General features: G+C 38.1%; 1 protein-coding gene across 8 annotated transcripts in view; it reads left to right on the plus strand.

The window, feature by feature from the left end:
- Positions 1 to 27,981, plus strand: part of ANO4 (anoctamin 4) — a 200,054-nt gene that overhangs the window by 95,262 nt on the left and 76,811 nt on the right. For 5 of the 8 annotated variants that reach the window (XM_042779186.1, XM_033057538.2, XM_033057540.2 and 2 more), the window contains exons 3-5: positions 1,969 to 2,079; positions 7,502 to 7,638; positions 12,361 to 12,519. In XM_042779186.1, the coding sequence (XP_042635120.1) occupies positions 1,969 to 2,079; positions 7,502 to 7,638; positions 12,361 to 12,519 (407 nt within the window). The remainder of the gene's footprint in view (positions 1 to 1,968; positions 2,080 to 7,501; positions 7,639 to 12,360; positions 12,520 to 27,981) is intronic. The other 3 variants (XM_033057539.2, XM_033057542.2, XM_033057543.2) reach the window with 3 other exon arrangements.

The following is a 27,981-nucleotide window of genomic DNA, read 5'->3' on the forward strand; positions in this document are numbered from 1 at the left end:
ACTGCCACTTCCTTTCTCCCTGGCCCGATTAGTTCAGGTCTGCTGGAGATGCTGATGCTGCAGGGATTCTGCTAGCTTCATCTCTTCTGAGGAACAGCAACTTAAATGTAACAAGGATGGAGGTCTTGGGGGAAGAAGGGGTATTTTATATTTGTCCATGTTGTCATTAATTTGCTCTAACTAGGGTTGAAATGCAGAATGAAGGCTGTTGGATGTGAGGATGCAAGTATGAAATGGTATATGTTAAAAGTGGTAGCTGAATATTTAAGAAGAAAGTGAATTATATAACTTTCAAAGCTGCTTAATTGAATTGCTGTCCATTGATTACTTTTCTACTTCCCTCATATTGTTCGTATGTATTTTTCAGCAGCTGGAGTATTTTTTCTTGGGCCTTAGAAATCTCTTTTGGAGCAAATCTTAGCCTCTCATCTCAGAGGCCATCTGCAGATTTCCCTAGGCTGCCATTGTATGAATAATCAGTTGTCTCACTTAAGAAATTCTCTTTGTTCTACATCATTAAATGCTGACTCCTGCTGCTGCTATGACAGATCGTGTTGCAGGAATCTACAAGGGGAATTGCCTCTGATGTTAACAGTGAGTCTTTGCTGTGGAACAAAAGAATACGCTGAAGCAAGCACAAGACAATTTAAATTTATGATATTTTAACACTAAAAATAATACAGGATGAAGCTGGTCTAAGTGCACCCATTTTGAGATGTGTATTTCCAAAAAGTGAAGAAGGGCCTTTAAAATACTTGTGAGTAATTTTGTGCCTAGGAATATTATTTGTAGCTCCTATCTAGGCAGTAGTGAGATAGTAATTTGACAAGAAGAAGAGGAAAATACAATGGGCTAGGCCAGAATTCAAAATAAGAGCAGCTTGCTATAGGCAGACTGTAGTTGAAAGGAAAATGCTTCTTTCTAAAGCATGACTGATAGCATCTAGTGAAGCACAGTAATCGAAATGACCTGAAGGTTTGCTCTTCCACCTTGGCCTTTTTGTTATGAACTCCTTTCCCAGATATTGTCCTGACCACTGAAGGTCCCTGCTAACTCTGTGCATTAGGTACTCAAGAGCATCATGTCTAATGGATGCCTTTGTGAAAGGTGTTCCTACTACTCTTTGAAAACCAGAGGTATTCCCAGTAGTTCCCTCTTTCTCTCTGTCTGTATCCAAGCACCCTGTAGCCAGCATCTTGTGCCTGTTTACTCATTTTCTGTCTACTCCTGACATGCAACAACCATTCTCTGCATAGAAAGGGTCTGTTTTCAAAATTTTCTGATTTCTTTGCTCATGTTGAAAGAGCGTTGGAATGGGTAAATCTTGTGTCTATTTTTGTGTGTAAGAAGGTTTGAAACTGTGACATACCAGAACAAGTTTTTATTCTTCGATGCTTTTAAACAGCAACCATTATATACCAATGTGAATCCATTTTAAATGGATTCCAGTGCTGGACTTCTTCCTAGATTATGTCATGCCATCAGGTGGCATATGAGAATTTACAGTGCCTTGCATCTGAAACACACTATCCATGCTCTTCTTGTCCTAATGGCTGTTTCCCGTCTTGCAACTTACTTTGTGTGTGTTTTATTTCAGTCTGTTTGTTCCTGTGTCATTTGAAACAACATCTCTTGTTTGTTTTCACATTTGAGAGCTAGTTTTGTAGGTGGTATGGTGAGGTGATGCTCACTCATGGCATGGCAGCATATGGTCACCTGAACGAGGGAGCTGCCAGTGGTGACTCTGCATCATTGCTGATAGCAGACAATATTGTTGTTTCATTCTATTTAGCTTTAAATTAGTCCATGTTCTATCTGAAACTCCTTGGTTTGAAGAAAATTTGGTTCTGCTAAGGAGGAAAAATGGAAATACCTTCATTCAATGTGTATGTTTCCTCACCTGAAGCCCCTTGGCTGGATTTTCTACTGCACTGTCACAAACCCCATCAATCTCTTCAATTTCTTCAGATGGAAGAGAGGATTTGCAGGTTAACCAGCTGGAAACGCAAATATGGATAAAACCAGACATCCAGAAGAGAGATGTGGACTTTTCAGAAATTCTTAATGCAATACAAGAAAGTAAGTTCTTCCTTGGATGCAAAATTGTGATTGTGGTAGAAGATTCAATTGAGATGTATTGAAATTATAACTGAAGGCACACATGAAGTGATGAAATAAATGATAAGTATCTATTATTAAAATCTCTCAGGAAGTTCAATGGATTATTGAAGACTAGTAAGAAACCTTTTACTATCAAAGAAGTTATAGTAAGATTTGAATTGTTGTGTGCCAAAGGATTCCAGCAGTATATATTTTCCATGCAGACATAATCAGAAACAGTAAGATTCCTGATAGTTTAATCAATTCTTTGCACTCTTGAGTGGCTGTGTGAACTAATAATGTCATTAAAATGCTGCAGTCAGGGTTTAAAGACTGTATTTGAAGTTCCAGTAATTCCAAAGTGTCGGGCTATATTCCCGTTTTTGCAGCTGCTATTTTTTGGGAGAAGTCATGAGGTTGTCACAACAAGTGAAGGTCTGCATGTCTTAGATGCTGCACAAAATTATCTCATTTTATGTGTAATGGTCTGTGGACTAAGAATTCATTGGTTTACCCTTCTTAAATCCAACTGCAGAATGATCTCAACACTTGTGCTAGAAGTAGTGCTACTCATGTTAATAACAGTGGAAGACACTCCCCCTACCCAAAACTGATGCAATTCTGGAATCCAATAGAATCTGGAATTTCAGTGAGAATTTTTCATAACAGTTTGAAATTCTTATGCAGGCTGAGAATCAGAATGCAAGGCATGACTTCCTGGCTTCCTTATTTTCCAGTTTGATTTTAAACTGGGTGTTTGATTTAGCGATTTTCTAGAGTGAGAAATAGCAGTTTACATTTTGGAGTGATAAAGGATGAATGTGTAAAAACTCTGATTTTTGCCATGTGAATAAGGAGCCACACAATGGTAGAATCAGGCTGTTCAGTGGTGGTATTTATTTGGGGGTGGAAGGAAAATGCTCAGGTTAGTATGAAATTTAGTTTGAAATTGAATCACCATATTACTTAAGCTACAGGTTTAGGATGAATTCCATGTTTTCTGATTTAAAAAGTTTTTTTTCCCATCAGGAAATCTTATTGTTAGGTTTTGTCTTCTCCCTTCTCCACACCAGCACAGTCCAAATATAGGCCTGGGGGCAGTCAGGAGAGGCTGAAAAGGCACTGTAGAGCCTTTCAGAGGTGAATAGACAAAATGACTAAACATGGAAAAACAAATTAATCTGGGAGTGTTTCAAGAGTTAACATTTTGATTGATGGATTATCCACAAGCTACTTGACAAGGATGCAGCATTTACAGCCTTGGAGAGTGTTTTTTCTTTATCCAGACCAAACACAGATGCTGTTGGGAAGTTAAACTCTATGTCCTTTAGCTACATCTCCTTCACCAAAAACTAAAGGAATTCTGTACAACCCACAAGAGGCTTGATGTGTGTTCAGGACGGTATTATCACCTGCAGTCTGTTGCAAATACCATCTAATTGGGATAAAGATGTCTAAATATTCTTTCTAGGGTAGTTGCTCTGAACAGTCAATGTTACTTTTATTCACTGTTGTTAGCGTTGAATGATAATTTAAAACAGGCTAATGAGGCTTTTAGAAACCAAATAATTTTTCTTGCTAAGATAAACTTTGGAATATTGACCCCCAGCTAGCATTTTCCAAAGTGAGTGTACACTTGATGGCTTTGTGGGACTTTTGCTAATAAAATGACAGTGAACAGAAACATGATCTCTGAGCATGTTTGCATCTTCTCACACAATAACATAGCCAGGTCTCATTTTTTAATGAAAGTTCTTATTTTTAGGCACTTCAGTTTCAGCATCCACCTTCAGAAAATTAAAGGAGTTGTCTTGTTTTTGAGTCCTACCTTATATCAACATCTTGATCTGAAGTGACTTGTGAACCCACTGAGATTGTGCTTGGACTCCTTCTCAGAATTTGTCAGCATCCAGTTTTCAGAATATGTACTATACTTCTACAATATTTGGGATGAAAAGATTTGTATACACTTTTTTTTTTTTCCTTTTATTCTTCAAGAGATTCTGAGTTATCAAGAAATTTTTATTTTTTTTCCTGCAAAATAGAACATGAGGGGGAGAAAATAGTTTGCATATTTAAGCTGATATAAAACCAGAGGGAGAATTCTTAATATCAACTTTAGCAATGCATGTGCTATTCTGTATTCCTGTTAAATTTCGCTGCTTAAAAATTCATGACTGTACAGTAGCATCAGCCTTTCTCTCAAATAGCATTTATATATATAGAATAAAACCATTATGTATCATTCTGTTAAGGACATATGTGGGTATATGCATGTCAGGGTCTGAAGGGGACAAGAAAAACGGAGCCCTGATTATCCTTTAGCAACATTTGGCCATATAGGTGTTCAGTCCATTGGAGTGGAAGGGCTGTGCTACCTACAAGCAGTGGGAGAGTTATCTTGGAAGTACCATCACCATTACTAATGTAAAGCAAACAGGAATTGCTATATAAATTATCTATTTAGTTTTGTGGAACAGTGTTTTATTAATATATTTTTAAGTATATAATGAGACTTGGGGTAGAAAAATTATCTCAGCAAATGTTGGAGCCCCATATTTTCTGTAGTGACCAACCAACACACCAATTATCTGTGTATTTCTGATATAAACAATTTTCCACAGCAGGCAATCTGGACAAATCCTGCTGAAACAAAAACCTGCTGGACAAAGCCAGCTGAAAGTTGCTTCCACAACTTCTTCACTGCTGAGATGGATGGTATTTTAAAATAACTTTTAAATAAGATTTTTTTTTTGCTTCTCACAAGTCCTCAGGATAATCCAGTATTTCTGTGTTTCCAGCCTCCAGACACATTCACTTTATTATGCACCAACTTCTGTATCTCAAAACACCCACTTACAAAACTATATATTTTGCAACCCAAAGCATTACCAGCACTTCAAGAAGCAGCAATTCCAATTCTAGTATCTGAGGCCTCATCTTTTATACCAAAGCAGTCATAATGTCAGAACAAAGATAGTTTAAATTCCCGCGAGTATAGCAACAGGCGAAACTTTCATTTTTACAGCTTTCATTGACACTCTGCAACAGATATTTGTATCTTGAATAATCTCCAGAGAACTTCACTATTTAATTATTTTTGGGGAGCTTTCCACAGTTGTTTTCAGATTATATTGAGGTTTTAATCGTGTTCAGATTCATGTGTCACTGTCATGGAGACACTGATGTGAAGTTCAAGTAATTAAAAATGTTTTCCGTTTCAGTTATTCTTTTTGTTGAATATTGAGATCAATTCTTCTCATATGAACACGCCTGCGAAATTTGGTCATGATCTATGTCCAAATTATTCTCTGATGGGGTGGAATATTTCTAGTCTTGACTTTTGAAAGTGTAGGGACAGTGAAGGACTTGAGGTTAGGCTGTGCTGTGCTTTGTTGTGGCAGTTCCCCCCTCTTTTATAAGCATCTCTAGTATGATTTTTGTGGATTGAAATGAATGAAGGTGAGAAAAGAAATCTGTAATATTACAGCTGCATGTGCTACAAATTGGAATCTGTTTGTTGCCTTTTAAGCCTCCTAAAGCCTCTGTGATTCCCCTAGGACAAGTTGGAGGCAGCCACAGTGACTCTGAGGAGCTGTGGGCTCTCATCACATATAGCTTAAACAACACCAGAAACTCAGAATCTCTCTTACAAACTGTACTGCTTAGGTTACATGAGGCACATTAGCCAAGTATTTAGAGTGGATTAATTTGGACATGAGGACTTCTCTGTTGTTTATGAAACTTCTAGTTGTTTTCCAAGCAATACTCTTGTAATTAAAAATACAAAGTCTTTCATTAACCTTGTCCCTATTTTATGCATGAAAATGAAGATGAAGGATTCTTGATTATTTTGATAGAGTTTTCTTTTTTTATTACCTACAGATGTAATAATAGACTTTAGATGCTGTAAAAGACATGTACAAAGAGGGAGGAAACTTTTTCCCATGCTCATGATTGACAGGGAAAGAGTAGCATATTTAAATTGCAACATATGTCTGTTTTAAGGATGAATATTATGGATAAGGCTCTCCTGATTGTGAGCATGAAAAATAGACCAGCTGCAGAGAGTGGGGAGTTGGTATTATCAGCAATTTTTGGAAGGATTCTGAAACTGGGCTGTGACCCCTGAAGAAGGGAAAGGTGAAAAGGAGTCACAAAATGCTCATGATCACTGGGAACAGTTAGTGGCTGTTAATTTCTGGCAACCATCCAGTCTCTCCACAGTGAGGGAATGGATTTTTACACCTGCAGCCAGCAGTTAGAAATGGAACAAAGTTGCAGCCAGCAATTAGATGTTTTCGGCTGTTAATATAGATTCTCACCAACAGGAATTACAATTGCCTGTCACTAAATTAGGGGAGCTGAGGACAAGCAAAAGCAACAGGAGTTTGTTACACAAAAGAAGAATTATTCCAAAACTCAGGCAAGCTTGCAAGAAATGTGAGTAGGAATAGGGGGTTAGCCTAATTTCTGTCAAGACTCTTAGGTATTTGCTCCTACTGTAGTCAGTGGAAGAAGATCAGTAGCTGGGACCTTTGGGGGTCCCTTCTAACAGATGTAACTCTATTTTCATAATTTTGGATTTTGCCTATGAAGCACAAGACTGGAGACCTGAAGTCCCTCCACAGCTGAAACGCAATCCTCAGTTGAGGCATTTTTCTTCTCCTGGTACACATCTCTTCATCATGTTTTTCACCAGACCTGTAGTGCATGGAGTGCAGAGTGAACCTGCCTGCCCTGCTCCTCCCATCTGGCAGTCACTCCAGACATTAATATCTATACTTTTTATCAGGGTTGGTTTACCACAGCTTACACCTATAAGCGACTGCTTCATGCAAGACTGAGGCCTGTGTGGAAGGTGAATCTGAAAGTGTCAGATTTATGTGCATCAAACATGCCAAACTGTGAAAAGATAAATACCTGCCCAGGTTTGTTTACTCAATGTGTTTCAAGAAACAGTATTTATTTAAGACCTTCTGCCTCTGGCTGTTCCCCAAGTCTATGCAGCTTCAAACTTCACGGTTTGTATACTAGGTTAAAATTCTGCCTCCTTAGAATAAGAAACTTCCAGAGATAATACTAATCCAGAAACTAGTTATTTAAGCCATTTGCCCCAAAAGAAGCTGAGAAGATAGCTAATATCTGTTTTATTGTGACACCAGATTGTTTATTTTCCATCAGAGGGGTGTTGTTGTGTCCCAAACTTTTATGCGGCTCATTGACAAAGAAAGCATTCCAACAATCATATTTTGAATTTTAAAAAAATCATCAGATTTTAAAATTAATGTAGTAGATACTTATACCAGAGCTAAAAAGTGAAATTATTGATGGGTTATACTTGCTGTCTTCATTTGGTTCAGTGATGATTTGAATGTATATTTTTATTTTTGTTTTGTAGTAGCTAAGGATGTCAACATTTTTTTTGATGAGTTAGAAGGTGTGAACAGCCCTTCCAAAGATGATGATTCCCTGCTTCACCATGGTAACTTGACCAGTACTTCTGATGATGCCAGCAGGCTGGAAGTTGTGGGAGAGGTAAGGATACACAGAATTATTAATACAGTATTTATTCATGCCCATTGTAAAGATGTAATAAATGTAATTTGATTTAAAATCTTATCCTCTACCATCACATTGTGTCTAATCCTTCCCATGAGAACTGGTTTTCTGTTCTAACATTATCATATTGAAATATAAAATATGCCAAATTCCAAAGTTTTGATTTCATGCACCTTCAGTGAAACACCTGTACAAATCTAAGGCTTCAATGCTTCTGAAAATGGTAGAAAAGTTGTTTTCCCTATATTCATCCTTTAAGGGGAAGGAGTGTGGAGGGGATTTATCTACAACTCCCATGAGAGTTAAGAGGCACATTCCCTTCCAACGAAGAACAATTCTGACCTGATGGTGCACAATGGTGTTTCAGAGAACAGACCAGGGAGAAAACTTTCAGCACATAATAAAATCTGTCTTAAAGCAGGCAAAGTGTCATGGACCCAAGATGAAAACTTGGGCCTTAATTTTTTCCCGTGTCTTCTGTGAAGAAAGGAACAAGATGCCCTTTAACTTTGCCTCCCACTGCCCTGCCACCCATGGATTTTAGGGCTGTTTCCCCAGTGAGTGAAGTGCCCAGGCTCTCCTTTCCTCCACCTCAGGAATGGGTGGTAGTCATTTAGACTACTTGCTGGAACTGATCTGATGTTACCTGCAAGCTGTGCCTGAGGAAGGTTTGGCAGAGGGCTGACTGGAGCAGATCAGAGCTGGCAAGGACCATGCTAGTAATTAAACTGAGTGGAAAACCACAGGACATTGCTGAGGGCTCTGCCCTGACCCTCTTTTGTTTACTAGTTTTGATAGAGTTTAGAAGAGGCAATTAGAGATTATCTTTTTCAGGAGCTAGAGGGTTTTGTGGTGCAAGTTCCTTTGTGCAACACTGCTGAGGAGAGAGCCAGAGATTTTCTTTGTTCTAGAAATTCAGCCCAGAGAGAGCTGTGCTCCTCAAATGTTTATACAGATAATTAAAGCAACAAAATTCAGGGCACCCTGAATATGTTTGACCTTGCTCACAATTTAATCTTCTTTAATCATAGCTCTTCCCTAGCTTCCCATACACCATACAAAGGACTCTCTTTGCCTGCCTGCACTGTAATAGGTTAATCTGACAGGATATTACCATCTTGCATTTTGGGACCATGCACCATATGGTCTTTAGCAGAAAGGAGCAGGTGAAAGGCACATTGTTTTTGTAAGTTAAAGAGGAAAAATTAACAAAAAATGATCAGAAGAACATGCTACTTTTAATGTAATAATGTTGAAAAACAATACCTCAAAACCTCTTTTTTTTTCCTCTTAGATGTGGTTTTTTTTGGTTTTTTTTAAAGGGAAAGAGAAAATCTTTGAGGAATATGAACAGATTTAATGGTATTTTTTGTAACCATAACTGAGGAAAATAGCAGTGTAAGTCACATATAGGTGTAAGATGGGGGAAAGAAAAGATGAAAACTGAAAGTCTTAATGGGACTCCAGGGAGGCTGCAGCCTACCAAAAAATGTTTAAAAGTACTTGGTCCCTGCTAAAATCTAGCAGGAAAAGATACACTGTTCAGATGTTGTGTGATTTGTAAGGATATGTGTGGGTAAACCCTTTGGCCTAAAGCTCTCCTAGTGTGTTCATGTATATGAATCATGTCTGAATGCTGGTGATTCCCAGCTGAACACCTGAGAATACAAAAACTACTGTATTCCTTGGAAAACAAATCCATATTATATACCACGTATTACAATACAGTCACAAAGATAGACAGAAATGCTGTGCTTCTTGGTAGAGTGAAGTCTTCAGTGTTCTACTTTCTTCCAGCATCCTTTTTAGATGAAAGAATGGAGGTTTGACATATGTGACTACACCACTTTTTCACCAAAAAATAGCAGTCATACCTAGTGCTATACATTTTTTCTTCATCAGTTTAGGAAAACTGAATTTTGATGTCGTAACACAGGTAAGTGAGATGCGATATCTGGAGGAAAGGAGGACAAACTTCTGTCTGGAATAGCATAAGCCTGTAATACTTGGATAATGCAGAAGTCCTACAGCTGACACTGCTGAGCCAGCCCCAACTGTCTCTGTATCTGTTAGATACCCAAGAGTTCTTGCAAGTCCAGATTCAGTCTATAAAGTTGCCTTATAGCCTGTAACAAAGGGCCAGAGAAAGGTTTTCTTCCCAGAGGCCATAAGAGACTAATAGGGTTTATCAGTCTGGATTTGACACACAGTGTTCCTAAAATGAAAAGGGCCTTCAAGTACAGATAAGAGTGTCCAAGATGCCTTTCTGAGTGAAAAATTACTATACTGTAGTTGTAGTTGGTAAAGTTTCACAAGTCCAAGAGAAGTAATTGTTCCAGGCAATCATATTTGTAGTGGAAGAAGTCTGGCAAGTCAAATACCTTGGCTAAATCCCATAGATACTCTTTAATATAAGGTTCTGTGTTCTGATGAGTCAGGGCAGGGCAAACCAATTTTCTTCAGAGAAAGAGGAAGCATAAGAAGGAGCAAATCAATTTTTCTAGTGAAGTCACTACTACATGCGGAGAAGCTCCTAATGGTACTCTCAGGATGGGTCTGAGTTCAGATGAGGAGTGTACATTTGATGTGGACTTGCCTCTGGCCATGATTTCTTTGCAGTCCAGAGCAGTGTTGGGTTTTGAACCTGTACTCCTTATGGATGTAAACCCAGTGAGTCTTTTGGACCAGACTGCACTGGGCCCAAAGTGAGCCTTTAAGCCTACATGGTGTGCACAGCAGATCCTCAGCATGGATTGTTTGGCTCCACAGCTCCTTTCCTGCTGTGCCAAAAATATATGTTGACTCTACTGAACAGGAAGTTTGCCAGGAAGGTTAGAAATCACAACAGAACCACCAAGCTGACCCACAGCCTCTAAATCTCCTGTTACACTCTTCCTTTATTTAAACAACCTTAAATACTGTTTGGGGTGTTGGGGCTCTTTTTATGTCTTCTCAATATAAAGAGATTTTTAATGGGGAAAAAAAAAAGTGTGACTCCTGAGCTGTTTTCACATTTAATGTTCTATGAAAAATGCTTCTCATATCTTGATAATATCATTTATCAGCATGATATGCAGTACAGATATAAATAGTTTGCTACTGTTTTTTCCTTAGAGGTTAAATCTTTTTTCTTGTCTTCTTTTTGGGCTCTAAGAACTGTTCCACTGTATCAAGTCTGCCCTAAGTTGTGTCAGGAGTTAGGCACTGTAATGAAAGAATGTTATAATAATTCCCTCATTTCTTTGTGACCTGGATGTACCAAGAGGAAGGAACATTTGGGATGATTTCATTGGCTTTTCCACTTAATCAAAATGCCTGCTGAGAATCAGAAAGATAGCTTACACTAAACTCTTTGAATGGGAAAATTGTTGTTTTGAGAGGATTTTCCTGTGAAAATATTTTTTTCTATTATAATGTTCACTTTGTGATTTAAATTCAGAAGTAATTCTCTTACAGTGAAAGTATTTTGAAAATTCCCTCCTTCCCCCAGATGTGAAAGGCAAAATATTGTGTTCTTTTTCGAAGACTTGGTTGCATATTATAGGGCAGGGCTATTTTTGGCAGGAATAGTGGAGCAAGTTTTGGAAAAACAGAGATAAATTAGCTTAACCTTCCCTTCACCTTAGAGCTGGACTGATCTTGAGGCTCCTGAAGGTCCTTGCCCTTCATGCTGCTCGGAGGGGGTGCTGTTTGCTCCCATGTAACCTTCACAGTGTAGATTTCCTGTATGAAACACTCCAACCATTGCAAACTGCCATGCAATTTCAACCTGTCTGCAAGTGAAAGCTTAAACCCTGGGCAGGACTTCCATAATGTAGAAGAATTGTTATATTGTGAGGAGGATCTGTAGAGAATTTCATCTCACGGCTTACTGGAAAAAGACCAGTAGCTTGGTCTTTTAAATCTCAAGAGAGTGATCTGTTTGTCCTCTCAGTGAAATCAAGTTGTGTTTTTCTGTCAGACCAAACAGTTTTGTTTTGTTGTGGTTTTTGTTTGTTTGTTTTTGTTTGTTTTTGTTTGGTTGGGGTTTTTTTAAAGGAAAGAGACAGTGTTTATTGCCTTTATGGTTTTTATGTACTGCTGCACCTAATGCCAGGAATTCTTTCCAAATAAATCCATCCTCAACTATTCCCTAAGCAACGAATATTCTGTAGTTAGTTTGATGGGGTGTGGTGAGGTTGGTACAGAACCTTCATATTGCTGTCTGTGACCTATGTGGCAAAGTAAAGAGAACCTCTGTGCCAGGTTTTAGTCTTCCTCACTACAGTACATGTTAATGATAATGTTAATGCTTACTCTTTTCACATGTACATTCAGCCATATTAAGTTTTTAATTCTAAATTTACACTTCAATAGCGCTATTCTCTTCTCCATTTTGTAAGTAAGAAATTATTCCTAACCTTATGGAGGGTGGTGGGGGAGGTGGTTCTCTTTTGTTTTCCATTCTATCCCATCCCCATATGTCCAAACATTTTCCTAAGACCTCCTGATGCCCCTTTGAGATCCCCCTAAGTAGGGAAGTCTGTACTCATTTCAGATGAAGTCAGAAGCACTGCATGTGAAGAGCCTAAAACTTGAACTTGTTGTGATTCCTTATCTTATATGTTGAGTGTTACTGAAAACTGATGATGCAAATAGCAATGCAGCAATTGTCAAGGTAAATTAGCATGACTGAATTGCTTGGTTTTCTCTTTACAGGAGGTACCTGATAAGAACAAAACCAATGGACTGTATTTTAGAGATGGCAAATGTCGGATTGACTACATCCTTGTGTATAGAAAATCTAATCCACAGACAGAGAAGAGGGAAGTATTTGAGAGAAATATCAGAGCAGAAGGACTTCAAATGGAAAAAGAAGTAAGAGGTCTTCCTTAAAAAAAACTTCGACATTGAAGCTATCTAGAATCTGGGGATATGATTTGTTTACTCTGAAACTCTTTCACTCTGTTGTAGCAGTACAAAAATGCTTTTAAGCATGCCTAAATATAGGCCAGAGCAGTGCAAAAGTATAGCCTTAAGGAAAATGAGACACAGGGATTGAAGGCCAAAACAAGCCATTACAGTCATCTTTTTCAACCCTATGCACAAGTAGGCCACAGAATTTCATCCAGTGTGCTGTGCAATATGAAAAAACAAGTGCTGGGTTTGAATGGCCTGAATTCTAATGAGTGCAATCCATATTTCTGCACCTACACTTTCTTCTAGCCATGTGCTCCACTGCTTGCTGAAGCTCCTGGTACTTTCCAAAGACCTAACTAGATCCCTGCCTTCCTTTATTTGTCAGCTTAGTCACAGTGACGTGAAAAATATTTTAGTAGTTTGAAAACAGCTTAAAGTTTTACCTTCTGTCTTAACCCTAAGCATTTAAATAATTGGAAGTACACATGAATCATTTCTATCTCTGTTATTTTCAACATAATGTCCCAAATCAGTAGATCTTTTATGGACAAGAGTGTAGAAATTAGTGCAAAGTGTCTAAAATGTATTGATATGTTAGGTAGCAGGAACAAGGTTGCCGGAGACCCTATGTCTTTTGCCAGCCCTATGATCTTCCTTAAACTTTGATGATGTGCTTAAGCAGGGCTTAAACCTGTGTTTACTTTTATTTGTGCCTGGTGGACTCACACTCATGATAATACGCATTGTTGTGCTGCCACTGATGGAAACACAAGTGGAATTTTCAGGATATAGTCTTTGATCAAATATGTAGGTGTTACACATTATCTCCCTTTCTTTCACTGAATTCTTGGTACATGTGTACATATTCTGTGTGCTTGAAGTGCACACTTCTTTGGAGAACACTGCAGAGGAAAAAAGGGAAGCCTTTACAGAAAAATGAAAATGTTTCTTTTCTTCAAATGTTTTTGAGTGAACATGGGTACTTGTGTAAGTGTATTAAGAGCATTTCACTGGTTACACCAAAAGTTACCCTAAACTATTCCTTCAAATAAGCTGGAAGTCATCATCTTCAGTGATGCAGTAATTGGTAGATGTTTTCAGTGCCAGAAGTTGTTCATTATTACATTTCCTGTGTTGTAACCCAACATCCAAGAGCATGAGAGTGTTGCTGTAGCTACTCACCTTCACATCCTAGAATTCTACCCTGCTTACACCAGGAGAGATGCTGACAAAGTCTCTGAAATTTGGGCAGTGTGGAAAATCCTCCCTATTAATACATGCATCCAATGTTTTCAAATAATTTTTTCCTATTTTGTGGTTTTTGCAGATTTATTACTGTGCTAAGGTCAGCAGTGAAAGCTATGAAATCACTTTATATTTTAAGTACTATGAAAGTTATTGCAACATTCTGTGCTGAAAACTTTTTTTAAATCCATGATTTAAGCGCTTACTCTAGAGGTTTTTTTTTGGCTTTCAAGACCATTTATTTGGACTCTGATGCCTAGGCTGCATGAATGATCTGCCAATTTGATTATTCATTTCAATTTCTATTTTGCTAGTGACATGCAGTTTTATTTCTTACTAATCTCATTTGCCCTTGGTGTGACTTTTTGCCAGCATCAGTAATTGCACATTTTCTAAACTCAGAATGATCAAAATGAGGTTGTGCTACATGACTGGGGCTAAGGTTTTTAAAATCTAGGATAGCAATCTTTTTTAACATATGACTCTGACCTAAAATTAAACCCTAGCATGTACATTTTATGATCACGTTAGTTTCTAAATTTAATTATAATCCTGAAGGAAATATGCACATTCTTAGTACTCTCCCTCCCCCATCCCCAGAGATTAAGAACAGTGCTGCATAACCCTTAAGTTTAAACTGAACTGAGTGATCACCTAGTGTCTAGATTATTTCTCATTATTTTTACTTCTCCTTTTTTTGAGACTACCCATCATTTTGAGTGTTAATTCTGAAAAATTTCAACTGCAATATACTGCTTCCACTGAGAAAAGTTTGCTCCCAGATGAAACAAGAAAACTGCCTGTGGCTTTGGCCACAGAACATATCCAGATGCAATAGGTAGTTAACTGTTGCACTGAAAGAAACTTTTTACCTTCCATGAATTTTGTGTGGTGTTGGTTCATTCTCCTTTGACTACCAGCTGTTCATAGTTTGGTATTTCTCCCTGTCGTTTTAATGTGAAACCATTGAAAACTTGCAGAGTTATCCACAGTGCAATTTCAAACCCATCTGCCTCACTGCAGGGAGGGAGAAATGCACTGCAGTGGCTCGCTGACAAGTGCAGCGCAGTGAAATTCCCAGGAATGGGGAATGCAGGGAGCAGAGTGTTCACTTAGCAGCACGAAATGAGAAAGTGAATCTGAAATGAATTCACAACAGTTGAGATAACTTCAGGCACAATGTCAAAATCATGTACCTAAGAGAGGTCTGAACTGGTTCTGACTCTAGGAAAGGTGATAATGTTTTGCAGATATTCCCCAATGAATTCACACTCACAGCCTTCGACTGTACCACACCACTCTGCCTGGGAAGCTCTGACAGATTTGGTGCTCAGTACATAGAGTAGTATAGAATGAGGGGATCCCAGACTGAGGAACAGTTTATTAAAATAATGAAAATTTTTAACAAACCCCAAACAAACAAACAAACAAAGATAGAAAAGAGTGATAAAGCACCTTTAAAGAGTGAAAAAAATTAAAAATAGTAAAAATAAAATTAAATAGTAAATATTTTAAATTTAAAACAACTCTAAGAGTGAATGCTAATTGAGTGGTATAGCACAAATCATTTTATGACACTTCTCCCTGCTTTTCTGTGTATATTAGTTCTGGATAGGATGAGTGTGTTAACCCTGTCACAGACAGACACTTCTACACCACATCCAACACATGTGATCACATGAAGAGATGCTCAAATAAGGTAATCAAAAATTTAGGTCACTCCTGGAAGAGAGACTCTATTTTCTTTTCAGTGAGATGCAAAATTTCCTTTGTTGATATATCCTCTTTTCCAATGTCTCATGAGTGAGATAAATAACTGATATCCTGGTTCTGGGATCCTTGATGACCCTGCTGCTCTCGTTTTTCAATACTCTTTGAAAAAGACATGTGTAGGGAAAATGGAGAGGACAGTCTCCAAGTGGAGCATTTTCCTATGGGAGTGAGGTACCAGTCACACTGTAAGTTTGTAGGCACTGGTACCATCTGTAAATATCAGATGAAACTCATCCCTTCCAGAGCTGGTGGGCAAAAGGTTAACAGTGTGCTACTGTCCACATTCTGATAGTACATTTCAAATTTATCTAAATACAAGATAAACCTGAGATTTAGATCAACTCACATGCAGAAGAGAATTACTTGCAACCACATTTATGTGAAGAGAAAATATAGATAGTGTCTGTCATTCCAAATTAAATGTTCATCCCTGTGGCCCAGCAATTTCTGGAAAACCTGTCTTTTCAAGAGAGAATGAAGAGTCAGAATTACTTTGAGCCCATGATATTTTTCACAAGAATAAATATTTATAATTTCAACCTCTTGGCTAAAATCTGGATGAGTATCTTTCCCCAAATTATCCCTGCAAAATGAATTACAGTTTACCTGTCCTAAATGACCAGGTAGAACTAAGTTGCTGTCAAGAGTATCTATGCAGTTCTGGTACACAGTGCAGTATTATAGATATGTTTCAGTAAGATACTTTAAACTACACTATGATAATGTATCATGCACAGACGTACCCAGCATGCAGCAGCTAACTTGTATTACTCATTCACTTGCAAACTTTTCAAGCTGCACTGTAAAGTAATGCAAATGGGGTAGGAAATTCATGCTGGATGAACAAACATAGACCACACTTGCATGTGTAATTTGTACAAGAGAAAAAGAAGAAAGCTGTCTTGCATTTAAATAAAAATCATGTATCCAAAATGAATCTGATGTTGGGCTGGGATCTGGTCATGTAGCCCTGGGAATAGACATTTAGTTTGAACTTGGAATGATTTTTTTGTTTTTTCTGCTTCTCATGACTACACTAAACTAAGCTGTCAAGAGTATTTCTACTGCTAAATGTACTTGATACATTATGCTTATGATTGTGCTCAAAGGTTTTAATTTATAGATTATAAGTTGATGTCATGGAGTTAGTTTGCTTGAAAAAGCAATTAATAGACAAGTAGAAAGTGATTGATAGAAATGTAGTAAATGGAAACTAACTACATAAGTCATGAAAATAGTATTCAGTGTTTTTCATATTATATTATTTTATATATTTTTTATATTTTTGGTAACTAAAGTCTCTGTATAAAAGCAAACTACTTTAAACCAATAGCATTCCTTACTGCCCTGGAAAGAAAGTGTCCTCACAGCTACTGCACACAGAATGTGCTTCGGAAACTAGCTTCAGATATTTTACAAGTAACAGCCAATCCATTTGGATTTCTGTCGGCACATTGATCTTTGCATCTCCCTGATAAAAAGGTGTCAGTGTAGTGCTGGTCTAGTTTTTGGAAGAATCCAAGTTGTGTGGGTTTTTGAGTTAAAAATTTAAACTTTGCCACCACAAGTGTCAAGCTGTCACCAGGGCACCTCTAATTGCATTTGTTCTCTGCCTCACACAGCAGCTGACATTTCTGGTGCAACATCTGGCAGCAAAAACGCAGTTGGTGTATGCAATAGGAAGCAGAAATATGTAATAGGTGCTCTCTGGGGTAAACCCCAAAGGACAAGAAAGAAAAGCACAATATAAGCTTTAGTTGTGTTGTATGAACAAATATCTACTAGTCTACTCTGAGTCTTAAGTTAACATGACCCTAGAAATTATCTTTTAAAATCCTTTTCAGTAGTTGATGCAATACAATTCCAGAATAATATTTCATTACTTTTTCAAGTTTGCAAGCAGATGTAGATAGGTTCCTGAAGAGCTGGTAATAGTTGTGTAAAGCAGTTTCTTTAAATGTAACTTTGTGCTAATGGGGCAGGGCATAAGAAGCTAGAAACATGTATTCAGTAAGATATTTATATTTAGCAGCAAGTTGGAGTCTGCCTTCAAGATGATGAATGTCGAGAGAAATTACAGATGACAGAAAGAGCACGCAGAGTATCTCTGTGACTTTTAGCACATCCCTGAGTGTAAAAGGAAAATAGACTTATGACCATGTCAAAGTGAGGTAAAACTTAGAAATAAAGAGCATGAAAAAGCTAAGAACTTCAAAGTCTGAAACTTCTGAGCACTAACTGTTCAGAAAATTATGATATGAAAGATTTACTATAATCAACAGCTATTGCTTCTGAACTTAATCAAATACTATCATCTTTCTGGGAAAAAATTATCTATCTATTCCTTTTTGTTGTTGTTGTTGTTAGTACTGCAGAGCCGAAACAGTTTTAAGAGACTGTTCTGCTTTTTTCTGGTTTGTGCGTCATCACTGCAATTGTTCATGAGATTTCTGTTACATAAATGTTTTTTCTGATTGTGATTCATAGGTAGAAAAGAATTAAACTGACTTCCAGACCCCAAGTGGTGCTTGCAGAACTGAGTTAGAAAAGGTGTTTTATAAACTTAGCTTATGTAATTTGGTTCTCTGAGCAGTGCACAATAAAATCTCAATGCCTTTGTAGTTGGTTCCAAGTTTATTCTTCAGATATGATTCAGTTTATTCAGTTATTGAAGGAACAATAACTTTTTTGTAGTTTATTTCTCCTATAGATGTTATTTTAATCAACCAGGCATACAGTTTAAACCAGAGTGCTTAGTCTGTGGTCAACTGACTTTTTACAACTTGCCAGGAGAGTTTGTGTGGTAGCCAGGAGCAAGCTGCAGGTCAGCTGGAAAATCTTTTCCTGGCTGCTAGTTTTTATTTAGTGCTCATATCCTTTCGCTGTCATGTTGAGGTTACTCTGCACATATCAAAAGCACCCATCCACTAGACAAAAGGGTGACTAGGGAAAGCTTCCACCACTGAAACGATAGCAGCTGAGCTTTTTGACAAAGATAACTATGAGCATGACTCTGTGAGATATATACTAGGAAGCACTGGGATAACAGTGAGAATGGTGATTATCCCTGCTGTGCATGCATGGTGGGTCAGGCAATGTGCAGGATGTCACCTATGGCTAACAGATTTTCTTTGGGCCAAACTGGCATTTGGACAAAACTAGGCTTTCTTATCTTGAGAAAATGAGATCTTGTATTGGGTTTGCATGACCAGGTTTTGGTGGTACTTGGGACTCAGGGATGGCTTCTGTGAGAAGCTGTTAGAAGTTTCCTTCACATCTATCAGAGCCAGTGTCACACAGCTCCAAGATGAACCCACCATTGGCCAAGACTGAGCCCATCAACAACAATGGTAGCACCTCTGAGATAAAGTATTTAGAAAGAGGAAAAAGCCTGCTGTAGAACAGCAGCCAAAAGAGAGGAATGAGAATATCTGAGAGGAGCTGCAGACACCAAGGCCAGTGAAGAAGGAAGGGCAGGATGTGCTCTAGCTGCTGGTTCTGAGATGCCCCTGCAGCCCATGGTGTATACCGTGGTGAGGCAGCTGTGCCCCTGCAGCCCATGGAGGCCACCAGGAGAGCCGATATCCACTGTAACCTGTGGAGAACCCCACACTGGAGCAGGTGGATGCCCAAAGGAGGCTGTGAGCCTGTCAGAAGCCCACACTGGAGCAGGCTCCTGGAAGGACCTGTGGCCTCCTGGAGAGAAGACCCCATGCTGGAACACATTTGTTGGTAGGACTTGTGACCCCATGCAAGAGACCCACACTGGAAAATTGTCTATTAGAATTTGATTGATAAGAAATTCAACTAATTTCTCCATGTCAAGTCTGTTTGGCCCATGATAGGAACAGCTGGGTGATTTCTCTTTGTCCTTATCTAGATCTGTGAGCTTCCTCTTCTATTTCTCCCCTATGGAAAAGGGAGTGATGGAATGCCTTTAGTGGGTACCTGGCATGCAGCCAGGGTCAACCCACCACAGTGTAGTTCAGTGTTACTTCACTGTTGTAACCAGTAACAAAAATTCCGTAGATTCCATGGACTCTAGTAAGTTCTTTCAATCTCTCACTTTTCTGATCCTATTAGTCAATATGTAAATATCTACAGCTAATGAACTTGCAGTACAAATTATGTAGTACAAATTATCCAGTACAAATTATGCAGCCTCTAGGCTCTGTATTTTCATGAGCAGCATAACATGTCATTATTAGCAGATGCAGTTTGTTATTTAATGTTTTAAGCACTGTGTCTGGTTGCATCCACAAATCATGGTCAGGGACATCAACAGGACACAAACTATGCCTGCACAAAAGGAACCGGACTGAAATGCAAACCTTACCACAAGCATTATAAATGAAAGTGCTTCCAGCTATTTAATTTTAAACATTGGGCTGTTCATTTCATTTCAATTCAGCCATAGCAAGTAGAAATCAGACTGGTCTTATTATCCAATGCACATAGCAAAAGGAACCTCTTTTCAGCAATGTTTTACAGACAAATGTGTTGGTACAAGCAGAACAATATCCTTTCCCAGGGAGTGCTCTCTTTCCAACTGCCTGAACTTCTGAGGGAAAACGTTTAGATTTCAGATGCTACGTCTACTGTATTGCATAATGGCAATTTAGAAGAAAAATTTGAGGAGATAAACGAAAGTCTGGATAGAAAGTTCTGACTTCAAATTTCGGAATCCAGTTCTTCAAGACAAATTTCTTGATTATCTGAGGGAGCCCATAAATGAATATGTTTCTTAGTTAACAAGTGCCAGCCTTTAACAGGCCATTGTAAAACTAGTAGACTAAGTAAATGTTGCTGAATACTTGATCCATTAAAAAAAATATGGCGTTCTCAAGGAACAGGGAGATAATACAGAAAATACATAGATAACTGAACAGGAATTTCAAAGGCTCTGACATACTTCTTTCAGGAACAGGTAAAATTTCTTGTCAAAGAATTTACTGTCATCAAAATCCACAAATCAGAATGTCAAAAATCTTTTGGAGGAAAAAACTAAACAGGCAATAGATTAAGAAAAAATTATCATGGTTATATATGAGATGTCCCCTGTATGTCAAAAGTCACCTTTCCCTTTACAATAACTGATCTTAAACTGCAATTATTTTTATTTTTGAGGTATTGTTTCACCTGGTAGCAGCATCAGGAATAAGCATAATGCACTAGGCTACAATCACTTAGTGCACAATGAGAGTTTTCATTGCCCAAATGTGACGTGATGGGTTTGCTTCAACACTCCGCCATAGTAATGGCTTAATAAGCAAAAATCTGAAGTTGTCTCTAGGGAGCAGAAAGACAGAATATATAGAAACCCAACAGAATGCTTTGTGTTCTCATTTTATGCTAATGATTTTGGTGTTGAACTTGTTTTGAGAAGACACGGTGTTTACAGCATTGTGTGTCCAAAAGAAATGGTGACAATTGGTCTTGGGGACATTTACATCTTCCCCTAAAGCCTGAAGTGTGGGCTGCCCCCCTGGAAGTAGTGCCAAGAGGGAAGCATGAACCTGGAAGGGACAGGTCCCTTTCTCACTGTTCTTGGCACAAGGACTCCAGGCCCTCTCATTCTCTGATTTTCTTTGTTATACAGGGTTAAGTCAGTGATGGAACAAGTGGAGCATTGGTGCTCTGTGCCCTGGATTAACTTTATTTCAGTTGTGGCAACAGAACAAAACAGAAGTACTCAATTGCATCAGGGCTCAACTTTTTTGAAAAAGACCTTTCAGTTTATGGGTCTCTGGGCCCAAATGGAATGCAGAATTATCCACTGCATATTTACGTATTTGTTTCTTGCTGCTTGAGTGGTAATGAAGTGGTGTTGTAAATGAAGTTTAAAAAATTTTGACCTGAGGGAAAAATTCTTCTGAGATAGCCACACTAAGTGAAACTTCTGTCAGGCAGTTACTCATGTCCTCCTGTTTAAAGTTGTATCTGGTTTACAAAACTCTCTTTTGTACACAAATTATCTTTTGTTATCTGAAACCTCTTGAAATAATCTGTAAAAGTATATTTTAGATAAAACAATGTGAAAATTCTTTTGTTTCCTCTTGGAGGTTTTCATGGTGCTGTACTTACTACTCTTTTTAGGTACAGCTTGTTTTTGTTAATAGATTCTAATAGACCTTTCCATTTATAACTTTTCTTAAAATATAAGAACTTTGTGCTTACTTTTTTGCCTAAAAGCCATGTCTTGCATCTTTTTAAACTTCAACATTTCATAAAAAATAAAGCCTCCACAGTGAAAATGTAGATAGGAGAAGAACAAAATGGAGACATGCATCTGGAAATCATGATTCTATATTTTGTCTTGCAATATGCAAAATTCATGTTCTTCTCCTCAAGAAATTTGTCTTTTTGCATTTAGACTTCTGTATCATTTTGTGCCCTATAAGATAGCAATCTATTCTGTGACCTCATTTTCTGGAGAATCTGGAGAAGCTCCAGAATGCTGGGTGGAAGGCGTGTCTGCACCAACTTCGTGAAGCAGAGCTGTCACCAGTGCTAGATCAGGATGGCCAGGGCTTTTTTCTATAGAATTCTATAGATTTTCTATAGATGGCCCTTCAATCACCAGAGTTCTTGAACTTTTACTGTGAGTGCTATTGCTATTGGAAACTGTGACTTTCTGAGACAAGATTTTATTAAATAAAGTCCTGAAACAGCAGTTGAGAGGAAAGAAGCTGTGATTTTTTGAACATTCCAGGTCAATGTTCTTGTGCAAATTTATGGATTTTATCATTAGCTTCAGAAATTCACAGGATACAAGAATTCAAGTAATGAAATACAGAAAGTACTGACCAAATTCAAGAGGCCTTTTAAAGTACAGAGGACACTGATGGGAGGCTTTGTTATTTAAAAGTCTGCATTTCCCTATGTCTTCTCTGGAGAATGAATAGGGTGGGATGGGAGAAATGGATGGCAGCCAAGGCCTTGTAAAATGCTCTGAATCAAATGCTGCTGCTGTGATGTGTCCCAGACAGCTGAGCAGTGCACTAGAGGCACCCAAGAAGAGGTTGTAGGAAGTAATGTGTTTCTGCTGCTTCAGAAGTTGATGTGGGTGGTGAGGAAGGTAACAGGAGTCCAGGGAAAATAAGGTGGTTGTACTGCAGAGCCCCAAGAGCTAAAAAAACAGAAACCATATTGACTGTAGCTGTTGACAATGTACATAATATGACTAGGTTGGAAAAAACCCTTAATATGTATGAGTTCAGCTTGTTCTGAGGAAACTAGGACAAATGAATCTCACCTTGAAGGTGCCTGTTCCTCTCCATTGCAGACATCTAAACTCAGTTGCCTGAATCACACCTGTGGTCTCTGCTCCCTGCCTTCTGGGAACTTCTCAGGATCAGTGTGCTTAGAGACATGATAGTGCCACTGTTTTGATATAGATATAGTGGCCTGCCAGTATCCAGCAGGAGAAACTGAATCAAATGCTTGTCACACAACCTATCTATTAACTACTCAAGATAGGTCTGTTTGCCCTCTGTCCAGGTATTATCTATGGGTTTATATTAGTAGATCTGTGGATTGCAAGATCATCCCCATCCCCAGTAGTGGTATAATGTAAAGTATACAATTAATGGGTGACAACTGAAAATTCCCATTCTAAAACCCCCAAGCTATGGAATGGATTAATGTTTTCCATTATTTGATGTTTTTTATTCTTTGATGTTTTGACTAGGAATTGATGGCTGCTTGCCATGCCTATTTATATTTCCATCTTGGGCTGGATTTTGTCTGTCTTATGAAAGGAAACACAATTTATGTCTCCTACTAATGTATTATTCCAGCAAAAAGGCACAACACAAAAATGATTGGGAAAGGGGAACGCATTAGAGTTTTGGGAAAGTGGAGAATTTAGAATGATGATGAGAAAGCATACGAGGACACTAGAATCAAAATGTGGAGGCATATCCACATTAAATCATGGCAGATATGTAAGAAAAGCCCTCTTCTCATTGAATACCTCCCACTATAAAAATGTAAGTGCAAAATCTCTTTGGAAATAAAACACAAACCCTTAACATCTTGAAACAATTGTTTTGTATTTATGGAGAATGTCTAAACAGAATGCAGCAAAGGCGAAAGGCAATGAATTAATAATCACTAGTATAGATTAGACTCAGCAGGGAGTTTTAGCTGAGGAAAGAGAAACATTTTGAATATGTAAAAATATTTCATTTAAACAGATTCAGTATTAAATACCTGATATTAAAATACTGTGCTAGTTGTTAGAAAAGCTATCTTTACAAAAGAGAAAACAAATATAATCCAGTGAAATATCAAAACATGCTATTTTGTATGGACAGTTGTTTTTAACTAAATCAAAGTGAAAATTTTCACGTGTTTCCTGACGAATTTTTAGAAACCTTGTCAGATTTCCTCCATTTTCAAGAAATTTATTCAGTCTGGTGTTGCAGCAAAATACTTTTCTCTCTTAAATGGCATCACAGCTGACCCCTGGAATGCTCATACAGGACTCACCATGCCTCACTAGAAAAGCTCTTATATACTATCTTCTTAATTCATTTCATAGATTACTTGTTGGGCACGAAGGATATTTTCCATTAGACAACATGTCACATAAAAGGAAACCTAATTTCCTAAACTCATGACTAGATTCTTGTTGCAGAAACAATCTGAGTCATTTGCAATCAGAGTTTCTGTACCAGCATTTTAATTCATAAAAAAAATATAAAAATTAAACGATTAAATATAAAATTTCACGATTATAAACCGCACCATTTTGACTAAAATTTTGGTCCAAACCCGAAGTGCAGCTTATAATCAGGTGCGGCTTATATACAGAAGAACGAAAAGTTGCTGTTTTGGTTTGGAGGACAGGTGTCTGCTGAGAAAGGCAGGAGCTTCTCTTTGAAATAGAGAATGTAAACCCCCTGCCTCCAAATTATTATAATTTTGAAATCAAGCAGCTCTCAGGCAAAGATATGGGAATTAGGAATAACAGTTCTTTACTAGGGAAATTAAAATAGAAATACAGTGCTACAAAGAAACAAACTCCAAACCCTGACAAAGTCAGAGTACAACCTGACACCCCATCAGGCAGGGTGTTGGTAGCAGTCCCATTAAATGGTGGCTGCATCCTCCTGCAGTGACAGATGTGATTCAGTCGAAGCAGTGCTCCTGCAGAAGGTGCAGTTTCCCTCTGGAGGTCCAGTGGTGATGTGGAGAAATCTGGTTTTCCTCTGGAATCCAGTGGAGAAAGGGGCTCCCTTAGTGTCCCAAAACCTGTTTTATCTTGGTAAGAAATGTTGGGCTCTTCCCCTGGCTGGAGGAACTTCCAATGGGATGCAGTAATTTTATCAGTCACACAGTGGGACTCAATGGGCCATTAGCAGACAATGACTCGCTGGAGGAAGGATGATTGTGAAAAGATAAAGAACAATGCCCCGCCTGGTTTCAATGGATGGCCCATTAGCAGAATATCTGCCGTTGAGATAAGGATCACTGCCCCCACCCTCAACAGATGGTGATAGAATAGATACCTTTTATCACACTCTGTATTGTAACCCAAGACACCCGGACATGCAACTTATAATCGTGAAACTACTGTATATTGTAAAAATAAAATTAGATCAACAGCCTGGGACAGTGCTGGGCCACAATTTGTTTCAGGTCTCATCAGGATGTACATGAACATGAACAGATTACTTGCACTTACATTCCTCATCCTTACATCCTCATCAGAGATTTTCACAGTCAGTTCCTAAAATTCCCAAAACTAAAATGGGAACATGAACATGTGTCAGGTTTTCTTGAACAACTAGAATTTGTATTTTCTAAACAGTGCTCATGCACCTCTCTAATCACCTGACAGCCATTGTAACTCTACAGCAACGAGCACTGCCAAAATATCCAAAAGCACTGATCTCTTCATTGTGTTACTCCTGAGTTCCTCGCCTCTTGTAGGTTGAGTTGGTTTAAGTGTATGCCTCTAACAAAAGGGTGACATGTTCCTGGTGACTTTAACACATAAATTTTGATCTTGAAGCCTATAAAAACTGAAGATCTCAGAAAACAATTCAAAGTAAAATAATAACATATTCCACAGTAAGTAAAGTACACAGATAGTGTTGAAACAGAAGGATATCGGATGTGTTTGAAGAAACTTATGCTTTTAATACCACTTTTGCCTGAGTCCTCTGTGATTTTTGTCAAATAGCTTTTTATTGATTTTAGAATGGTGAAAGCAAAATATGTGTCTATGGATGTGGACAAAGAGTTTAAGAACCATTTCTGCCATCTTGACAGGGTTTATTGCAGTAATATCCACATGAGAGCATAAATATAGGGCTTCTCCTTTTATCCCAGGCTAAGCACTCTCAGCCACTCATATATTCCCTGCAGTCCAACATGCCAGTCCTAGAAATTCTTGTGTGGTGTTAGATAGGTCTGACCTAAACCTTCTTTGCTATAATTTAATCCAGTTATTTATTGCCCAACTGAGAAGAAAACTGAGTGCAGTTCATTCCCTCCTATTCTTAACTATTTGTTTCTTATTTTTAAAATGTTACTGTAGTCTCTGCTTAGCATTTTCTATGATGTTTTGAATTCCATCTGTGTTTTGAACAATCTTTTTCCCCTAGGTCAAGTTTCCCAAAACTCTTTATCATTCTTGTTGTCCTACTCTGATCTTCCTTTAATTAATCCATCTATTTTTTTACTCAGGCTGTACTTTACCCCCTGCTGAATAGGACTAGGGAATTTGAGTCCTATATGCTCTTAATTTGATTTTTGGTTTGGTTTTTTTTAATCTTCATGTGTCTTACCCTAGTCTGGTTTCTGTTGCTGGCTTTTCTTATTGATTCTAACAGTCATATTTTGGTGAAGAGTGTGTTCATCTTTTCTGCATTTAACTCTCAGCCACCTCTCTATCTTCTGTGCTACAAGAATGTGTTTGTCAAACATTAGTGTATAACATGAGAAGCCATTTACCTGAGAACAGAGCATAGCTTCCCCCTCCCCCATTTTCCTTTGCTCTTCATTATACATTCAAAATATTCATATGTTAGATAAGTGAATCACTTTAGGCACTTGGTGACATTTCCAACATTAGACTTTCTATTTTCTTGTCAGTGTTGCTGCACTGCACTTTCCACCAACGATGTACAGTGGTGATGATTGCTCAATTGTTACCCAGAGCTCTTTCCTTATTAGTATTTTGATATTTTCCTGTTAACCTTTCATATTTTAAAGGGGAGATGGTGTCTGTGTTAGATAATCTCTTCTCTAACTTAAAATCTGCCAGAAAAAAGCATATTTTAAAGCTTTCAGTTTTCTCCTATTTTGTGCTTAAATGCCATCTGGACAAAGCAAGAATCCCCACATTCTTGTTCCCTTGGTAGTTTGGGAAATTTAGAATATGTATATTTTATACAAGGTTCCTCTAGTTCGACAGTTAGGATGGCTTCCTTTTCCTTTTTCAAACTGAAGTTTTAAAAAATAGAGATCTCTAATCTGTTGTGCTCCAGAGGCTGCCATTGGCAGAGATGTGATGTTGGAGCTGCCACACACAGCCAGAGTGATGGGCAGGACCAGCTGCCTTCTGTGGCGGTGAGAGGAACCTGCTAAGAGAAATGTGACTCTGATTAGGAGATAAGCAAGCGAGATGCAGATGGGATTCTGGAGGAGGAAACAAATATACCACTGAGAGAAGTTATTTGTCAGTTGTGTTTCTGGGTATGTGTGTGTAAGACACAGAAAGAGGGAGGGGAAGTTGCTTTGAAATATTGTGCTGCAGAAATTAGTTAATTTTTGTAATTTTATAATCTTTCCTTTTTTGAAGAGCAATATGGCAATTGTGGACAGTAGGGCAATAACATTATTTTAGAAAAGAAATTCACCAGCTGTGCTACTGTGACAACAATTCAGTTCAAAGCTTTCAGTCCCTAGTACCAAGAACTAGGAGAGGTATGTGCCATACAATTTTAATACCATTTCTTCCCTAACCAATTCACCACTCTTCTCTGACATTCAGAAGAGGTTATGCATGACAGTGTATGCGTGCTTGTACAGCACAAGTAATTACAGTGACTCTGCAAAGTTGCATCAAATGATTCAGAGCACATTTCTGCACTACATTTCTTGGACACGCTGGATGTTGTATTTTAAATATTTGACAGGAACAACAGCCTGCAGTGTATGTGCAATTATAATACCCTAAGAGGTGGTTTGTTGAGATAGTGTTCTGCAATTTGCAAAATTTTCCCTGCTGTCTAGCGATGCAACACTAATGGAATTTCCCTCCAATTTTAAAATACCTTTTATAATATTCATTGGGCCCAAAATGCTGTGTTTTTAAGAAAATTCCTTTCAAAAAATGATTATTAGCTATGGAGCCTTTGATGTATGAACCATATTGATTTATTTCGA

Source organism: Catharus ustulatus, chromosome 4 (assembly GCF_009819885.2).
Source record: "Catharus ustulatus isolate bCatUst1 chromosome 4, bCatUst1.pri.v2, whole genome shotgun sequence".
NCBI lineage: Eukaryota > Metazoa > Chordata > Aves > Passeriformes > Turdidae > Catharus > Catharus ustulatus.